Genomic DNA, 17,243 nt, shown 5'->3' with positions numbered 1-17,243 from the left:
AAAACTGTTACATTGATTTATATTTAAAATATCTAATTCAAAATTAAAAACCTAAAAATACATGTATAATATAGTTTTACCGAACATAAATCTGGATATAAAATACATATATGAGACGGATTATATAAATACATATACAAGACGGATTATATAAATGTGATTATATAAAATTTTCACCAAACATAAACCCGCGCTTTGAAAGCGCAGGTCAAAATCTAGTACATATATTAAGAATCCTAATGGGAAGAACCCCATGGAGGTAGTAATTGTTACTCGTAGTTACTGAATTTAATTTGACGCCAGACGATGACATTCATTTCTGTCCCAAAATCATTGAATTGGTTTCTTATAACAAACCTACCCATGTCTCGTCCATAGAATGTTCAACATGTGTGGTTGATATATCTATGATGTACAAAAACAACTGATTACTAAAAGAGGAGTACAAGAACATTTTCAAAAAAAAAAATTCTCTATTCTAGAGTTTTCAGAACTCTATGTCTGAAATTTCAAAATATTCTTTTTCAAAAGAAAAACTTCAAACATATTTCAAAATTATTTATATTTTATTCAATTATTTTTATATTTGTCATAATTAATATAAATCCATAAAACTTTTATAAATAACTAGTACATATATAAAATATTATAGTAATATTAATTAATAAAATCTTATACTTAAAATAAAATTATAAACAGAAATACATAATTAAATATTAAACTACAAGTAAAATACTATATTATCCCATAAAATTATTAATTAAATATTAAAATACAAGTAAAATACTATATTATCCCATAAAATTATTTCTGTAATATTCTATTTTGGTTATAAAAAATTGTTTAGATAATATTTTGGAGATTTTGGAGGTCTTGGAACAAATTTACCTGACTATTAGTCTTGTTGTAATATTTAAATTTGTGTAACAAAAATGACTTCATGTACTTTAAAAAAAAGTTATTAAGTTTCTTTTGTAATATTTTTGTTGTCTAATTCTAGTTTTAAAATCATTCAAATATTATTTTAAAATTTTATTTAAATGTATATGTGAAATTTGAATTTATAAAAATTAATCTGAAATATTTATGAGATATAAAATTTTAAAGGTTAAAATGATAAACGAAAAATACTTATAAATTGATGTGAGATTAATTGTAAGGAACAAAATGTAAATAAAAAGATGAATTTTCAATAGTAAAACTTCAAATATAAAATTGCAATCTTCAAAACTCTAAATTTGAAGTTTTGAATGTTTTTTAGAAAACAAAAAACTCTATATTTAAAATCTTTTGAAGATGTTCTAAGAGCACTTCAAAAAAAGATTTCAGTAAAAAAAAATTATCAACAAACAAAAAGAAAAAGCGAAGAGAGAGACTACCAAAGTTACAAACAAAACATGTTAACTTTATTCAGTATAGTTTATTTTCATCTTATAAAATTATTTTATGAAATTTTGTATATTCATTTGTGTTATTAACAGAGTATCTGGCAAAACATATATACAACAAAGTTTTAAGTTTGGTAAGGAATGAGTTCGATCGTTAGGGGCGGAGCCAAAATATAAAACAGAATCGTTATCATTACCAAAAACACTAATCGAAACATTAGTTATAGTGACTCAGTTAATAAAAGATGTCTCGCCTTGATTCCCAAGTCCTTCCATAACTTCTTTCGCCTTCCTTTGGTTTTCATCTTCCCCGGTTAAATTTATTATAACGATGAATAGCACAATAATTCTTAATTTTAGTTTCATTATTCTTCCTTCTCTCTTGCCATGCTCACCAAGTCTTTCCATAATAGACTAACTATAAATTAATAGATTAAATTTAGGACTGATGGTTTTGACTTTTGAATTAAAACTGCCAACAAAAATTAGCGATAGATGTGAAAGACTGCAGAGAACAGTGTTTTAAAAATCAGACTGCACCGTTCAAACCAAAATTAAACCGAGGGAATATCCGGATTAGATAGATAAAGATAAATTTTGTTTATAACTTACTCCAAATTCAAAAAAAAAAACTTACTCTACCAAAATCAGTTTTATTAAAAAGTTTTTAAAAACCAATATAGCTGCATTTATGGAAAGTACTGCTACAAATAAAAGCTTTTATATATATTTTATTTGTTGTATTTAAAATTTTATTATATATAGTTATTTTTATTAACAACTTTAATAACTAAAATTCAATTATATTTGTAAAATTTTATTCAACTTTTTATTCTATGATTAAACATAAAGATCCTACTAAAATCCGGTCGAACCCATGAACCAAAAGCTTTTTTCGTTTGACTATTGATTCAGTTTTTAAAATTTGTTGGAGAGGAGATCATATGACACTAATGTTATACATTAATCAAATTACAGCGTAATAAAAAGGTCTGTAACGTTTTACATTGATAGAAAGGCCGATGTGATCTTGCAATAAGAAATATAGAACAAGTGTATATCCATTAACCTATGAAAATGAGGAAAAATGAGAATCACTTGAGAGAGTGGCAAATCAAAAACATCATACTACCAGCTAGAGAAAGAGATATGTCAAGAAACATAAACTCGAACAGCAGCCACGGGAAATGGCCAAATGGGTGAGGATATATAGGATTAATCTATCTTGTTCATATTCATATAGTTACAGTTAAAAAAAAGATGGTTGTGGAAGGAGGTATAGTGGGGTATGATGGAAAAACAAAAGAATAATATGCTCATTCAGCATATAACTTCTGGGCTCATGTCTGAATCTAGTGGCATGTTTAGGTCAGGGAGCAAAAAGGAGGAGCCTTGTTGGAAAGCACGTTTGCAGGACACGGCAGATTGTGATTCAGCCTGTATAGATAAGAAAATAATCTACTCGAGTTACATGATTATAAGTGAATGTCTAGAGAGCAAGGAAAAAAAAGAACATAGTGAATGTCTAAGAGAGAGAGAGATGTGGTCACCTTCATCTTCTTTAGAGCGTTGTTTCTTGTTCTTTGTTCCTCGACCAAATCGCGCATACGTGCTAATTCCTGATTAAAGAAAAAAAAAAGGCCAATCGAAGATTAGCACGGAGAATAGAGAGACATACAGAAGAAAGCCAAAATGAGGTTTGTACATTTTTCAGGCCTTTGCTTTCCTTCAAGAGCATGACTTCCTCACCTTTAAGCTCCGCCAAAGTCTGTCCAAAAGGACGCACTTATTAGACAAAACTGGCCAATATGTAATGATATCCTTGTCAGAGCTCAAAACTCTACATCTAAACATATTCAAACAAGCTATGGATATTGCCTGGTTGGAACTGAACCAAAGTCAAGGGCTAGGACTATTATTAATATTAACAGTGCCAGTGAATAAAGAAGTAGTATGTCTTTTCTGTTTTTTACCTTTTTCTTCCTTGATCTCTTGAAAAGAGTTGTTGTTGTTATTACACACGTTTGAGAAACCTGGACACCAAAACCCAAGATTCAGATTATGGCTTACGACTTACGACACCACCAGATAAAAGCCAGCCAAAAAATCAATAATCACACCAAACTGATACCATTAAACAAACTTAATATCGTTTTCTATTATCATTTCTATAAAGTAACCACACACCTACCATTCAACAGTCTTTAGGGGCACGTTAACAAAAGAATCATCTCTGGTTAGCATTAAACAAATACAATGCTAAAACTTCGTGATCTTTAGAAAACAATTCAAACCGTGTTAATTCAGAAGAATCTTGTTGGTCAACAACTTATGCCCTCAAAAGAAAAGAAAAAAGGAAAAAAAAACATAAAGAGGAAGATACTACTATTTAGAAACAAAAAAACTAGAATCACGTGAGTGGAGCGTGAGATCTGAGACTTTAACGCGTGTGTTTGGTAGTAACATTCACACGTCATGCTTTCTCCTCCAACCCCAATTAGTGTCACGTATTCTCCACACAACAACACCACTTGTCCTTAATTATCGTTTTTTATTAAACCCAAAAATTCTCCTCTTCTTTAGTTGTAGACTCTCTACTTTGATCTCAAAAGAAAGAAAACAAATATTAACCACCGACTAAAGTCAACTTGAAAATCAGAAAACAATCTTAACTAATGTCTAACTCAACAAACTGTCACCAATATAAACTAACGGACAAATCACAAGAACCGAATCGCTGGCAACAACTGAGATTGACCACTGGCTCTGAGCCTGAGTCTGAGTCCTTACTAGTAACTGTTCACTGCGCCACATTTGATAACTGTTCTCCCCACAAAACTCTACCACACACGTACCTAATCCACTCGTACTCTAAACCTTAAATTCAATTCCACGAGAAACGTCTCCCAAACCCCATAAATGATAAATAATGCCAGCGATAATCTCTCGCATTGACCGACATACCCTTTACCGTCTAAAGGAGCTCATCTTATGACAAGGGGTCTTTCATCATTTTGTTAATAATGAATGTGTTTTTTTTCCTTGTCAGCATTGAAGGCTGCATCGGTGATTTTGATTTTTGACTAAAAAACACATTCCTTTGATGTGAGGGGCTTTTTAGTCTTTTCCGTAACGCAGAAAGAAAGAGATGCACCAAAAGTGGGAAACGTGACTCTTTTGTTTGCAAAAAGAAGCAAAAAGCAGAGACGACCGAACTCATCAGTTTCAAACTCAAATCGAGAAGTATTTCCAAGAAGACAACTAAATCTAAAGATAGGTTTATTAGTTTCTTGGAAAAGGAAAAAAAAAAAACCTAATTTTGAGTCCACGGCTGGGGGTATTTCTGTCAACCAAAAGTCGTTGTACCTACACGAGTAAGCCGATCGTGGATCCTAAATGACGAAAATACCCACAAGAGAACAACTAAAAAGTCTCGTCGTGTAGGTAAGGCAAAGGATATAAACAAGAAAGAAAATCAACGCACCGCATCACGAGGGATACGTTCGTCACACACGCACATAAACAGTATCTACGAGTCTATTACGGCCATCACATAGTTTTCAAATACCAAAAAATGGAGTGAAATGATCAGACAAACCTTAGATCTAAAGGTCTCAAATGGTTTTACGGTGGCGCTGGACTCGTCAAGGCCTTCCACGGTGGTGACACCGCCACCGCCGCTGAGAGACGTGGCGTCGCTCAAGGAAAGAGGAGTGGTGGGGCTGGCTCGCGTTTGGTCTCCTTTTCTTGATCTACGTTGACGGACGCTCCACTTGAGCTTGACGAGAGATGCGTCGCTCTTCTTCGTCGGTTCAGAGTGACGGAGCTGAAGCAGCGCGTCGGCCACCAACGAGTCGTCAGACATGGCCACGTGAGTCCAGTTTTCGCCTGACATGGTCGGAATCTTCAACCGTTTGGGAGAGAGAGAGATAGAGAGGGATAGATGGTGGTGACGAAAAAGTAAAGAGGAAGAAATCTCTGTGGCAAGTTAATGGGTGGATATTGTATATATATTGAGTTACTCTTTTTTATAATAATACTTTTATTTTCTGGTTTCTTGATAAAAGTGGGACCCCCTTAAGTATATACGTGGCATAGACCATTTGTGGCATGGCTTTTTAATTCTATCGTGTGTTGGAATATTAGGGTAGCGTCGCGCATGACTACTCAATTCGCTGGTCTAGTCAACTCCTTTTACTCACGGGCTTGCAGTTGTGTTCAAACTTATGATATGGTCGCATAATCCATGCTAGACTAATAAAGAAACTATCTAATATCTATCATTCATAATACAAAATAATATACAAAATTGTTGAGAAAGCTTACTAGTTGACTCAAGATGAATCAACAAGCTCAATGCACAATCGATCTCTCTTTGTAACCTCACACCACTCAAGAATCAAAGAGATGCAGAAGAGAAAAGAAAAGTAAAAGCAAGAGACACACGATTGATAATCCAGGGTATCTCTTCGATATGGAGAACTAATCTCTGGGGCCAGACTCAGTCTAGCAAATCCACTAGAACAAAGGACACCACTCGCAATCGGAGATGATGATGATACAGAGGTCTTCGTCGTCTCTACTCACACTCAGCTAATCTATCGAGTCTCAACTTAACTCTCTTTATACCCTAATCCCCTTTCTTAATAAACCGAAGGGGTTACAAGCCTAACCAGAGAGTAAGTACTAAACCAGTTGAACAAACCTCAAACCAGTCTAACCGACTCCTAACTAACTAATAAACCGGAGTAACAACCTAATAACAACAACGCAAGACTAAGAGCAGATCACATACCAACATACTCCTCTTTGAGCTGAACTTAGGCTTGACACGCTCCTCCTTAAACCAAACAGTCGACTTTGTTCTTCCCAGTGGATTCACCTTCTAGACTTACACCATCTGGCATGGCTCAAACCTTTTAGGCTTGAATGACTCTGAGTAAGCCTAACGCTGCGTTAAACTTACTCACCGGCACCACCTTCGTTAGAATGTCAGCCGGATTTTTGCTCGTGTGAATCTTCAACACTTCAACTTCTTTCTTCTCGACGATGTCTCTGATGAAGTTATATCTGGCAGCCATATGCTTCGTTCGCTCATGGAAGACAGCATTCTTAGACAAACATATCGCACTCTGGGAATCACACCACACCTGAACTGGCCCATGTGTGATCCCAAAATCTGATAGAAGACCTCGAAGCCACATTGCCTCTTTCACTGCTTCTGTAAGTGATATGTATTCCGACTCAGTAGTAGATAGCGCCACCACTGGCTGCAAGCTTGATCTCCAACTCACGACGTTTCCTCCAACCGTGAATACATAACCTGATAAGGACCTGCTTCCGTCACGATCTCAAGCATAGTCTGAGTCGCAGTAGCCTTGAATCTTTATTTCCTTATCTTTTGTATAAACCAGCTGAACATCTGATGATCCCTTCATATAACGCAGAAGCCACTTCACAGCTTCCCAATGGATTTCACCCGGTCTACTCATAAACCTGCTTACTAGGCCAATTGCATACGCAAGGTCAGGCCTAGAACCCACCATAGCATACATGATGCTTCCTACTGCAGACGCGTAAGTAATCTCATCAGTATCTATGCACTCCTCTGCGTCTTTCACCGATGAGAGCTTTAAGTGAGCTCCTATTGGGGTAGCAGCAGTCTTGGCATCTTGCATTCTAAAATTCGCAATGACTTTCTTGATGTACACGGATTGAGACAGTCTTAGAATACCCTTCTCTCTGTCTCTGAAAATATCCATGCCTAAGATTCTGCGAGCTGGCCCCAAATCTTTCATCTCGAAACTCGACTCCAACTGATCTTTCAACCTTCTTATGTCCTTCATGTCTTGAGCTGCCAGTAGCATATCGTCTACGTACAGCAGCAGATACACTAGACTTCCATTTGACGTCTCCTTAGTGTATACACACGCATCACTGTCACTTCTGGAGTAGCCTTGAATTGACATGAACTCATCGAACCGTCGATTCCACTGGCGAGGTGACTGCTTAAGGCCATACAGTGATTTCTTCAGGAGGCAAACATGATCAGGCTTGTGCTTGTCAACGTACCCCTCTGGTTGCTCCATGTATAAGTCTTCCTCAAGGTTCCCATGGAGAAACGCTGTCTTGACGTCCATCTGCTCCAGTTCCAGGTCCAGATTCACAACCAGTGAAAGCAATGTTCGAATCGACACATGCTTTACAACTGGCGCAAACACCTCATGATAATCGATTCCTTCCTTTTGGGTAAAACCTCGTGCAACTAGCCTGGATTTATATCTCTCAGGCTCCTGACCTTCGATCCCTGGCTTGATCTTATATAGCCATTTGTTGCTGATCACCTTTCGGTCCTTAGGTCGTTTCACTAACACCCACGTGCCGTTCTTCTTCAAAGAATCCATCTCCTCGTCAGATGCTTTACCCCACTTCTTCCAATCCTTGCTGACTCGAGCCTCAGCATAATCCTTTGGCTCCTCTGTGTTCATAAGCTCGAACATAGACAACGCGAATGCCACCTCAGAACAATCATAGTCATTGAATCTGACAGGAGGAATGATTGTCCTGCGTGGCCTATCCTTTGCCAGTTGATAATCAGTAAGACCCGATCCCGTAGCTTCCAGGTCATCAGGTTCAGACCCACTTGAGTTGCTTCCTTCCGATGTATCTGAAGTAGCTCCTCCTTGAACTATTGATTCTCCTAGAGGGATCTTTACTGACTCCTATTCTGATAACTGTTGAGGAGCTTTATCGATGTGACCAGCTTCCTTCAAAGTATCCTTGTACAACATGTCTTCACAAAACTTGACGTTCCTGCTAACAATGCATTCCTCATCGTCTAGCAGCCATATCTTGTACCCCTTAGTGCCCGGAGGGTAGCCAATGAAGACACCTTTGACAGCTCTTGGCTTCAACTTTCCCTGATTTGTATGAACGTACGCCACTGACCCGAACCTCCTCATGTGCAAGTAACCCGACTTCCTTCCCAACCAAATCTCTTCAGGCACCTTAAAACCAACAGCTGACAAAGGAGACCGATTGATGGTATAGACGGAGAATGCCGCAGCTTTAGACCAGAAGTCTTCACTCAATCCTGATTCACTCAGGAGACAGCGCACCTTCTCCATGATTGTACGGTTCATCCTTTCTGCTACGCCGTTCTGTTGCGGTGTGTAGGAGCATGTCCTATGACGTTTAATCCCGTTCTTCCTGCAAAACCCATCAAACGCCAGATTGCAAAATTCTAGGCCGTTATCTGTCCTAAGGCACTTCACCTTTCTATCAACCTGATTCTCTACAAGTACTTTCCATTCACTAAACCTAAGAAAAGTTTCATCCTTAGTCCTAAGGAAACAAACCCAAACCTTTCTAGAGTGATCATCTATTATAGAGAGAAAATACTTGTTACCATATAACGAAGGATGAACATTTGGAGAGCCCCATAGGTCGGCGTGAAGATACTCCAAGATGTTGGAAGTCTCATGCTTTCCAGTGCCAAAACTTACTCTCTTCGCCTTACCCATGATGCCGTGCTCACAGAAGAACTCGGGTCCAACATCCTTCTTCCTGAGGATGCCATTGTTCACCAGGATTTGGAGGTTCTTGTAGCTCATGTGACCCAGGCGACTGTGCCACAATGGAGCAGATACGCTTGAGATTTGAGTGTTGCAGACTTCAGGGAGCACCGTCTCGCCCTCCAGGATGTACATGCCGTTTACCAATGGCCCCCATAGTGCGACCTTGGAATTCTTCATGAAGATGACCTTGCTGTCGCCTCCACAATGCTTGAATCCCAGTTTATCCAGAGTCCCCGTGGAGATGAGATTTCTTCTCAGTGATGGAACGTATCTCACATTCTTCAGCATCTTTATTGTGCCTCCACGAGTGTTGAGCTTCACGGTACCAACCCCTAGTGTCTCAATGGTGGTGTAATCTCCCAGAAGAATCTTCGAAGACTTGATTTCTTCGAACTCGACGAACCATTCGCGATGGCAGGTCATGTGATGTGTGCATCCGGAGTCGATTACCCAGTTCATGCTTGCATCATCTCCGACTGTTGTAAGAGCACTCGGAGCATCAAGTTGACTGATAGCTACTCCAGCTTCTCCATCACTATCTTGTTCCATCCGCTTCTTCCTTGCAAAACACTCAGCCTTGACGTGGCCTTCTTTCTTGCAGTATCAACAAGTCACCTTCCTCGCCTTTGACTTGCTTCTGCTTCTCTGGTTCTTTGAACCACCATCCTCACGACCATTCTCACGTCTTCCCTGTCTACCACGATCTGAAGAGTAGAGAATCGTTGACCCCTCCTTCTCGTGTCTCCCATTATCCTGGATCTCCCTCTGTTTGGATCTTGCCGCCGATATGACTTCTTCCAACGTCAGAGAATCCTTGCCATACTTTTAAAGTATGTTTCAGCTGATCGTAGCTCGATGGGAGAGAACTTAGGAAGACGATAGCTTGGATCTCGTCGGTGACGTTCACGCTCAAGCTCCCCATCTCTGCAACAATCTTTAGAAAATCATCTACGTTTATATCAATAGACTTACTGCTATCACACTTAAACGTATAGAACAAAGATTGAACAAATATGCGGTTGGGCAAAGACTTAGAAAGATACAACCTTTCTAGCGAGGACCACATCGAAGCGGCTGTCGTACAGTGCTTGATCTTTCGGAGGACTTGATTCCCGATATTGAGGATGATCATATCCTTCGCCTTCTCGTCCTTCTCAAGTTTGACTGGATCAAGAATTGTCTTCACCTCCGATGTGCCTGAGTCATCGTCATCGACTTTCTTTCCTTCTTCTTTGGTTACAGGAACCTCGATCTCGAAATTGTCGCTGAGGACGACCTCCTTTAGCCCCGATACTCCGAAGTGCGCCATCATTCGAATCGTCCATAGTGAGAAGTCACCGGTGCCGTCGAACAGCTCCACCTCCGCTCGGATCTTCTTGGTCGTCATCGTGAACCTCCCAGGATTGAACCTGGCTCTGATACCACTTGTTGAGAAAGCTTACTAGTTGACTCAAGATGAATCAACAAGCTCAATGCACAATCGATCTCTCTTTGTAACCTCACACCACTCAAGAATCAAAGAGATGCAGAAGAGAAAAGAAAAGTAAAAGCAAGAGACACACGATTGATAACCCAGGGTATCTCTCCGATATGGAGAACTAATCCCTGGGGCCAGACTCAGTCTAGCAAATCCACTAGAACAAAGGACACCACTCGCAATCGGAGATGGTGATGATACAGAGGTCTTCGTCGTCTCTACTCACACTCAGCTAATCTATCGAGTCTCAACTTAACTCTCTTTATACCCTAATCTCCTTTCTTAATAAACCAAAGGGATTACAAGCCTAACCAGAGAGTAAGTGCTAAACCAGTTGAACAAACCTCAAACCAGTCTAACCGACTCCTAACTAACTAATAAACCGGAGTAACAACCTAATAACAACAACGCAAGATTAAGAGCAGATCACATACCAACAAAAATAATCATTTTTCTTAATCAAACTACTAATTAATGTTAACCAACCATTGACCAAGTCGTTCATGTGTATATCAAACTCAAAACTGCGTGTAACAAATTCTTCTAAATCGACTTAGCAAGCTTAAGAGCTTTTGTCTTAGGTTTCTCTGGAAGGTGTTTTGATACACCCGTTTTTTTTTTTCTAATAAAGTTAAAATTGGTTAGTTTTTAATTGGATGGTATTAAGTTGAAGAAACAAGAAACCAGTTGCATAATGAGTAATGACCATGCAAAATGGGGGTTGTGAGTGAATGACTTTTAGACACGTACGTTTCAGTTGCAAGGTGTTTATATCCATTATCCATCTATGTGTAACACCAAAGTGTAAATAACACGTGTCATGACGGTAATGTGTTCGTGCAATATACATCCTTTGTTAAGCATTGATATTCATCTTAGTGGGACACATACTTCTCTCTTGGCCTTCAATTGTACGAAAGCAGCCATGGAACTAATATTTTACATTTGTACACTTTTTTCACTAAAGGATACTTTGATCATTAAATATGGAAATACACAGGATGTGATACAAACTAGAGAGTCAAAAATACTCCTAGACACTAAGCCGACAAGAAACAACCTTCCTTTAGAGCCAATAGCTGGGATAATTAACGAATTATCCGGAGATCATGACTTTTTTTTGTCACAAAGATACTTCATTAAAAGAAATATAGAATGAGTCCAAACAAGCCCAATCTTAAGAGGTCCATTACAACATACAAGAAAGATGAAGTGCCTCCTTGACTAAGGAATAGGCAAAAGAGTTTTGAAATGAGAGATGCGAAAATGAAATTGATGCAAATTTAGAGGCTATTGATTTCACTACGCCGATGATTTTCTTCGCCTGAGTGATGCCTAAGATTGCTCGTACGAGCGTTAAGTTATCGGTGAGAACTTCGAGTGAAGCTATCCTAGAGATCATAACTTAAAACATTACAACAAGGTTTTTTTTTTTTTGTAACACTTACAATAAGGTTTAAAGATCAAAAAGAATACTAATCAAAGATCAATTATTTAAATTACCAAAGCAAATGAAGCCACCGAAAGAGGAAGGAGAAGATAGTGTACATCAACAGTCGGATTTTATTTGGGAAGCAAACGCACTTCGATAATTGTTCGTAAGATCACTTTAAAGAGCCAGAAGGAATAATAGCAGACAAGCTAACTCGAGAAGATGAAAGACACACTTTTACTATCAATCTCCCACGATATGATGCAGAGAGAGCTGAGGCCCCAATTCCTTGAATCTGGGCACAGCCTAAGTTCCCAAACATTTTAGAGTTTTTTACTTATAAATAGGTCCCTAAACATTAATATCGACTCCCAAAATTTTGAGAGCTAAAAAATGTTTTGTATCCCCAAAATCTCAGATCCGACCCTGTCAACACATTAACATTGGATTGTACAAATCCGATTGATATGGTTCTTTTCATTTGTAGCGAAGAACATGCATTCTTGTTTTTGGTTTGATGCATTTTTCTTTTGGCAGGCTAAAGCACAAACTCAATGGTGAAATAAAAATTCTAAAGTAATTGTAAAATCTTATTAGTTCTGTAAATGCAATTAAAACAAGAATATTTCAAATCAAATAAAGCAGCCAACAGCCACTGCTCATAAAAGAAACATTTCTTTTCTTTTTCTTTTTGCAGTATTTTTTCTAATGATGAAGGTGGTGATTTATTATTCAATACTCTTGTGGTTTTGTTTCTAAACTAAACTGAGAAACCCTTGTTTCTGAAATCACAGGGTGTAGTGTTGCTGGATAGCCTCTATGTCAAGTCCTTTCTGCTTCACCACTGATTCCACGTGACCTTTCAAGGTATGACGTTCTCTTAACCTGAAAAATTAGAAGACAAGAAAAGTGTTAAGGCCATATTCCGAGGAACACAATGTTTATGGATTAATCAGTTGCTTGTGCCTTGCCTTGCGACTTCAGCTCGTCTCTTGGCCTGATCTGCTATCTCTGAAAGTTCTCTGTAAGTGCTCTTATCATTGAACATCTCTGAGGGCTGAGCAGGTTGCAATCCGTGAAGGGTACGTTGAGCTTGCGCCCATTGTGCTTCCCTCTCTCCCTTTCCATAGTCTTTCTTTGACGTGAAAGCGGTCTGAACAAAAGGAACAAAGTTAGAAACAGTACAACCCAAAAGGACTACTAGTGTTCTTGTTCTCACCTTGTTCTCAATGACATTATCCCAAGCTCTACCACTTAGTGCATATCTGATGATGAACTTGAGGATATCCAAAGGGATGTAAGTAACTAAACTGTATAACCAGATAACTCCTGCCCATCCCCACCCAGTACCTCTGATTCTTGCAAAACCCCAGTTTGCATACACGGCAATGAGAGTAGCAACCTGATGTCAAAGAGAAACAAGAACATTGTAAGTACATTGAGGCTTTGTATTCAAGAAGACCAAAAGCTTTAACTCACCAGCTGAGCTAAGAAAAAGGCAAAGATTAACCAGAAGCCAGGACGTTCAGCATATGACCAGCTACGTGACCTTGTGACAAATATAAGCGCCTGGCTAATAATACTAACTTGGAGGTATATAGCTGACGTGAGCTCGTGTGGATTGCCACTAATAGATCTCACCCCAAACTTTGCCTGGACCAGGAAACATACAAGATGATCAGAGACGCTAACTTGAATCTGGTGAAATGAAAGTCCTCATTAGGCATGTTGGTTCGGGTAGTTTTGTTTTCGGTTACTTCGGTTCAACATGAGTCTTATCGAATTAACTCGAAATAAGTCCGGTTTGGTTTTTGAAAATCTTACCATAGTTTTAATTTCAGTTACATTTTTATTAATATTTGGGATAAGTTTAGATAATTTTGATTAAATTCGGCTAGCTCAGTTATTTTGATTTGTTCGGTTTGAAATTTGGTTAGTTTGGTTTGGCTTTTAGTATAGTTTGGTTATAGTTTATCTTAAAAAAAAATTGAAAAGAAAACTGAAGTAAGTAACCGATTGCCGAACCAAACCGGAAACCGAGCTTCGAAAAAAGCTACCGAATCGAACCAAATTCCTAACTAAACTAACCGAAAATTTGGTTCGGTTAGGTTCTGCTCAAAATCCCAACCGTAGTCCTCATAGTAAGGGTAGAGTTCTCTTACCGAGAAGAAGTCAGTGCTCTCTACAGCCCAGAAGAAAACGACAGTCATCACTGCAAGGTATGTGCCAAGAACAACACCAGTGGCAAATATCTCTTTGAGTTTCCATGAATCAGGAAGTGGAGAAGGCTTTACTCTGTCCTTCGATATGGTCATGATAGTACCATCATTCAGGATCGCTATTACCAACACCATGAACGGTGAGAAGTCATACTTCCATATGAGTGCAAGAAGCATAAAGCCCATGACTACACGGATTGTGATGGAAACTGCATAGATTGTGTAGTTCTTCATTCTCTGGAAGATGGCTCTGCTCGTTAGTACAGCACTAACTATGACACTTAGACCTGGCTCGGTTAGTACAATGTCAGATGCACTTCTCGCTGCATCAGTCGCATCAGCAACAGCTATTCCAATGTCAGCTCTCTTGAGAGCTGGAGCATCGTTCACTCCATCACCAGTCATGCCACATATGTGCTTCATCTCCTGGAGCCTCTTCACAATCTCATACTTGTGTTCTAAATCAAGACAGATAAAACAGATTTTTATTGATGAATAAATACATGAAGCCATTAAGAGGACAATTTTTAAATAGTTTTTTTTTTAATTGTTTTACCAGGGAAGACACCGGCGAATCCATCAGCCATCTCGATGAGTTCATCAACAGGAACACTAGATATAGATTCATCCTTGTCCTGTCCAAGTAGAGCAGAAGAAGGATACATGTTTGTGCCCATACCGAGCCTACGACCAGTTTCCTTACCAATGGCGAGCTGGTCACCAGTGATCATCTTTACATTGACACCAAGGTCAAGTGCACGCCTGATCGTCTCTGCACTGTCATGTCTTGGAGGGTCAAACAGAGGTAACAGACCAAGAAACTCCCATGGCTCTCCAGGGCTGTTCTTGTCTTTCTCAGAGACAGTCTAGTAATAAATAACCAAAACGTAAATAGAACATTTTGATAAACAAAGAACACACATATTCAGATTAACACTAAAGATTTTTACCTGTCTACCAACAGCAAGAGAACGAAGTCCTCTGTCAGCAAACTTGTCAATGATGTCATGAGCTCTCTTCTTTGCATCCTCTCTAAGGTTACAGAGCTCAATGATCTACAAATCACAGAGACCAATCAGTGTTAAAAGAACTTAAAAACTCTTTGAGAGAAGAAGAAGCAAATGCATTTTTTTTTTACTTGCTCTGGTGCTCCTTTGCTGACACGGTGCCAGTTTCCTCTAGCATCAATATAAGTGATAGCAGTACGCTTGTCCACAGGGTTAAAAGGAAAGAAATGGACTTCAGTGATGCCCTCTCTTGCTTCTCTTGGATCTCCAAGCATTCCCACAATGCAAGCATCAATAGCATCCTGGTTCTCAACTCTAGAAGCTCTTGCTGCATTCACCATAAGCTGTTCCTTGTCCAAGTCTTTGACAAAAACCTCAACCATACTCTTGTCAACAGTAAGCTTGTTGAGTGTAAGAGTTCCAGTCTTGTCACTGCACAAAACATCCATACCAGCCATCTCTTCAATAGCTGTCATTCTCTTTGTGATAGCTCCTTGTTGGGAGAGACGGTGAGATCCAATGGCCATGGTGACAGACAGAACCGTCGGCATTGCAATAGGGATACCTCCGATGAGAAGCACCAGAAGGTTGTCGATACCGTCTCTATAAGAACGGTGCTGGATAGGGTACATGACAACGATCTCAATGATCATACCTATGGCGATGGAGCAGATGCAGAAGTTACCAATAGCAGTCAGCACTTTCTGGAAGTGGCCTTCTTGGTTTGTGCTGTCTACTAGATGAGCTGCTTTGCCGAAGAAAGTGTGAACCCCAGTGGCGATCACAATGGCTTCTAACTCTCCTTGTTTGCAGGTGGAGCCAGAGTAAACTTCTTGGCCAGGGTTCTTGGTTACTGGTAAAGATTCACCAGTGAGAGCAGATTGATCAATCTTGAGAGGATCACCTTCCAGGAGACGACCATCTGCTGGAACAATGTCGCCTAGTTTGATGCTGATGATGTCTCCAGGAACCAATATAGCTGCCTCTTGCTCGCTCCACTTGCCATCTCTCAGAAGCTGCCATACGCATTAAGTTATCATTCATTGGTTTTTGCTTGTACATATTGAGCAACCTTTTGGTACAACTTACTTTGGTTTTGGGAGCTAGACCGGCCATCAAAGCGGCGGCTGCGTTTCCGGCGTTGTTTTCTTCGATGAAGCTAATGGTAGAGTTAATGATAAGAAGAACCGTGATACCCACGAAATCTTGCCAATCCGGTGGCCTTCCCTGCAGATGTTACAACTTGTTTCAGAATGTGTTAAAAAGTTAGAAAGAGAGGACGTGAGGTAGTAGTTAATAAGGTGATATTACTCCTCCGTTGGCCAAAGCGATAGCCATGATAGCAGCTAACTCCATGACCCATGAGAGAGGGTTCCACATAAACCCTAAGAACTTCAAAACCTTGCTCTCCTGTGTGATGGAAACATGTTAAAAAAAAAGAACAGGATTTCTTGGGAGTGAAGAAACATATATAAAATGAAAAAGGGTTTGTTCAATGTGTTTGCCTTTTTCTCTTCGAGCTTGTTAGGACCGAAGATCTCGAGACGAGTATGGCCTTCGTCGCTTGTAAGTCCTTCCCTTGTACATCTCAGCTGCGTAAACACCTCCTCTATTGGTATTTTCTCCTGTTCAGTCAACAAAAAAAAAAGTTAGCATGGTATAAAAGATATCGAGAACGTAAGCTTAAAATGGAGAAGGATATACTAACGAGATCGATGCCTTCGTTCTTGATATCGTCCCAGCTAGAATCTTTCCCTGCCGCCATTTCTTTCTTTTTTACAGAAACAGGGGGGTTTTCTTGTGTCTTTTTCTTTTTCAACTCTTTGTTGACAGATGTTTTTCAAAGTTTCTCTGCAGTTTTTGTGTGTTTTCAAACTTGATAATTTTCTCTCGATATTTTTCTTTTTTCTGTTGTTATTTTAACGAAACAGAAGAAACAAAATGGAGAAAAAACAGAAACAAAAAAATACTTTTTTTGTGAAATTAATTTTAAGAAACTGGTGTTGAAGTTACAGTGTTTATATAAGGAGTAGAGAGAGCGAAAGTGACGGAACATGTTTAGTAGTTGTAGTGAAGGAGCGAGAGTTTTTGCAATGGGGAAAGTCCAGGTCCTTCGCTTCACTCCCCGCTTTCATCTCCTGCT

General features: G+C 39.1%; 2 protein-coding genes across 2 annotated transcripts; both read right to left on the bottom strand.

Annotated features, from left to right (window-relative positions):
* Nucleotides 1–2,376: 2,376 nt before the first annotated feature.
* LOC108834513 (uncharacterized) lies at nucleotides 2,377–5,375 on the bottom strand. The gene is made up of 5 exons (XM_018607850.2): nucleotides 4,987–5,375; nucleotides 3,362–3,421; nucleotides 3,094–3,156; nucleotides 2,939–3,007; nucleotides 2,377–2,825 (listed from the first exon to the last, which is right to left on the bottom strand). Exons 1-5 carry the CDS (start codon nucleotides 5,281–5,283, stop codon nucleotides 2,709–2,711), a joined length of 606 nt encoding a protein of 201 aa, XP_018463352.1. The 5' UTR covers nucleotides 5,284–5,375; the 3' UTR covers nucleotides 2,377–2,708.
* Nucleotides 5,376–12,432: 7,057 nt separating this feature from the next.
* On the bottom strand, nucleotides 12,433–16,865 carry LOC108814835 (ATPase 9, plasma membrane-type). Its single transcript, XM_056990704.1, is given in 12 exon segments — nucleotides 12,433–12,759; nucleotides 12,846–13,027; nucleotides 13,094–13,276; nucleotides 13,354–13,527; nucleotides 14,037–14,638; nucleotides 14,641–14,959; nucleotides 15,044–15,148; nucleotides 15,232–16,116; nucleotides 16,190–16,327; nucleotides 16,412–16,510; nucleotides 16,606–16,725; nucleotides 16,809–16,865. Coding segments are annotated over 12 exon segments (2,961 nt in total). The 3' UTR covers nucleotides 12,433–12,662.
* Between the last annotated feature and the right edge of the window lie 378 nt (nucleotides 16,866–17,243).

This window comes from Raphanus sativus, chromosome 7, assembly GCF_000801105.2.
Source record: "Raphanus sativus cultivar WK10039 chromosome 7, ASM80110v3, whole genome shotgun sequence".
Classification (NCBI taxonomy): Eukaryota; Viridiplantae; Streptophyta; class Magnoliopsida; order Brassicales; family Brassicaceae; genus Raphanus; species Raphanus sativus.
Note: the sequence above shows the minus strand (reverse complement) of the source record. Positions and strands in the feature narration are given on the sequence as shown.

Coding starts and splice junctions, on each gene's coding strand:
- LOC108834513 (XM_018607850.2), bottom strand. CDS start 5,283: ATGTCAGGCGAAAACTGGACTCACGTGGCCATGTCTGACGACTCGTTG. Junction 3,157..3,361: donor AGAGATCAAGGAAGAAAAAG/GTAAAAAACAGA, acceptor CCTTTTGGACAG/ACTTTGGCGGAGCTTAAAGG. Junction 3,008..3,093: donor AAAGCAAAGGCCTGAAAAAT/GTACAAACCTCA, acceptor TTCTTTAATCAG/GAATTAGCACGTATGCGCGA.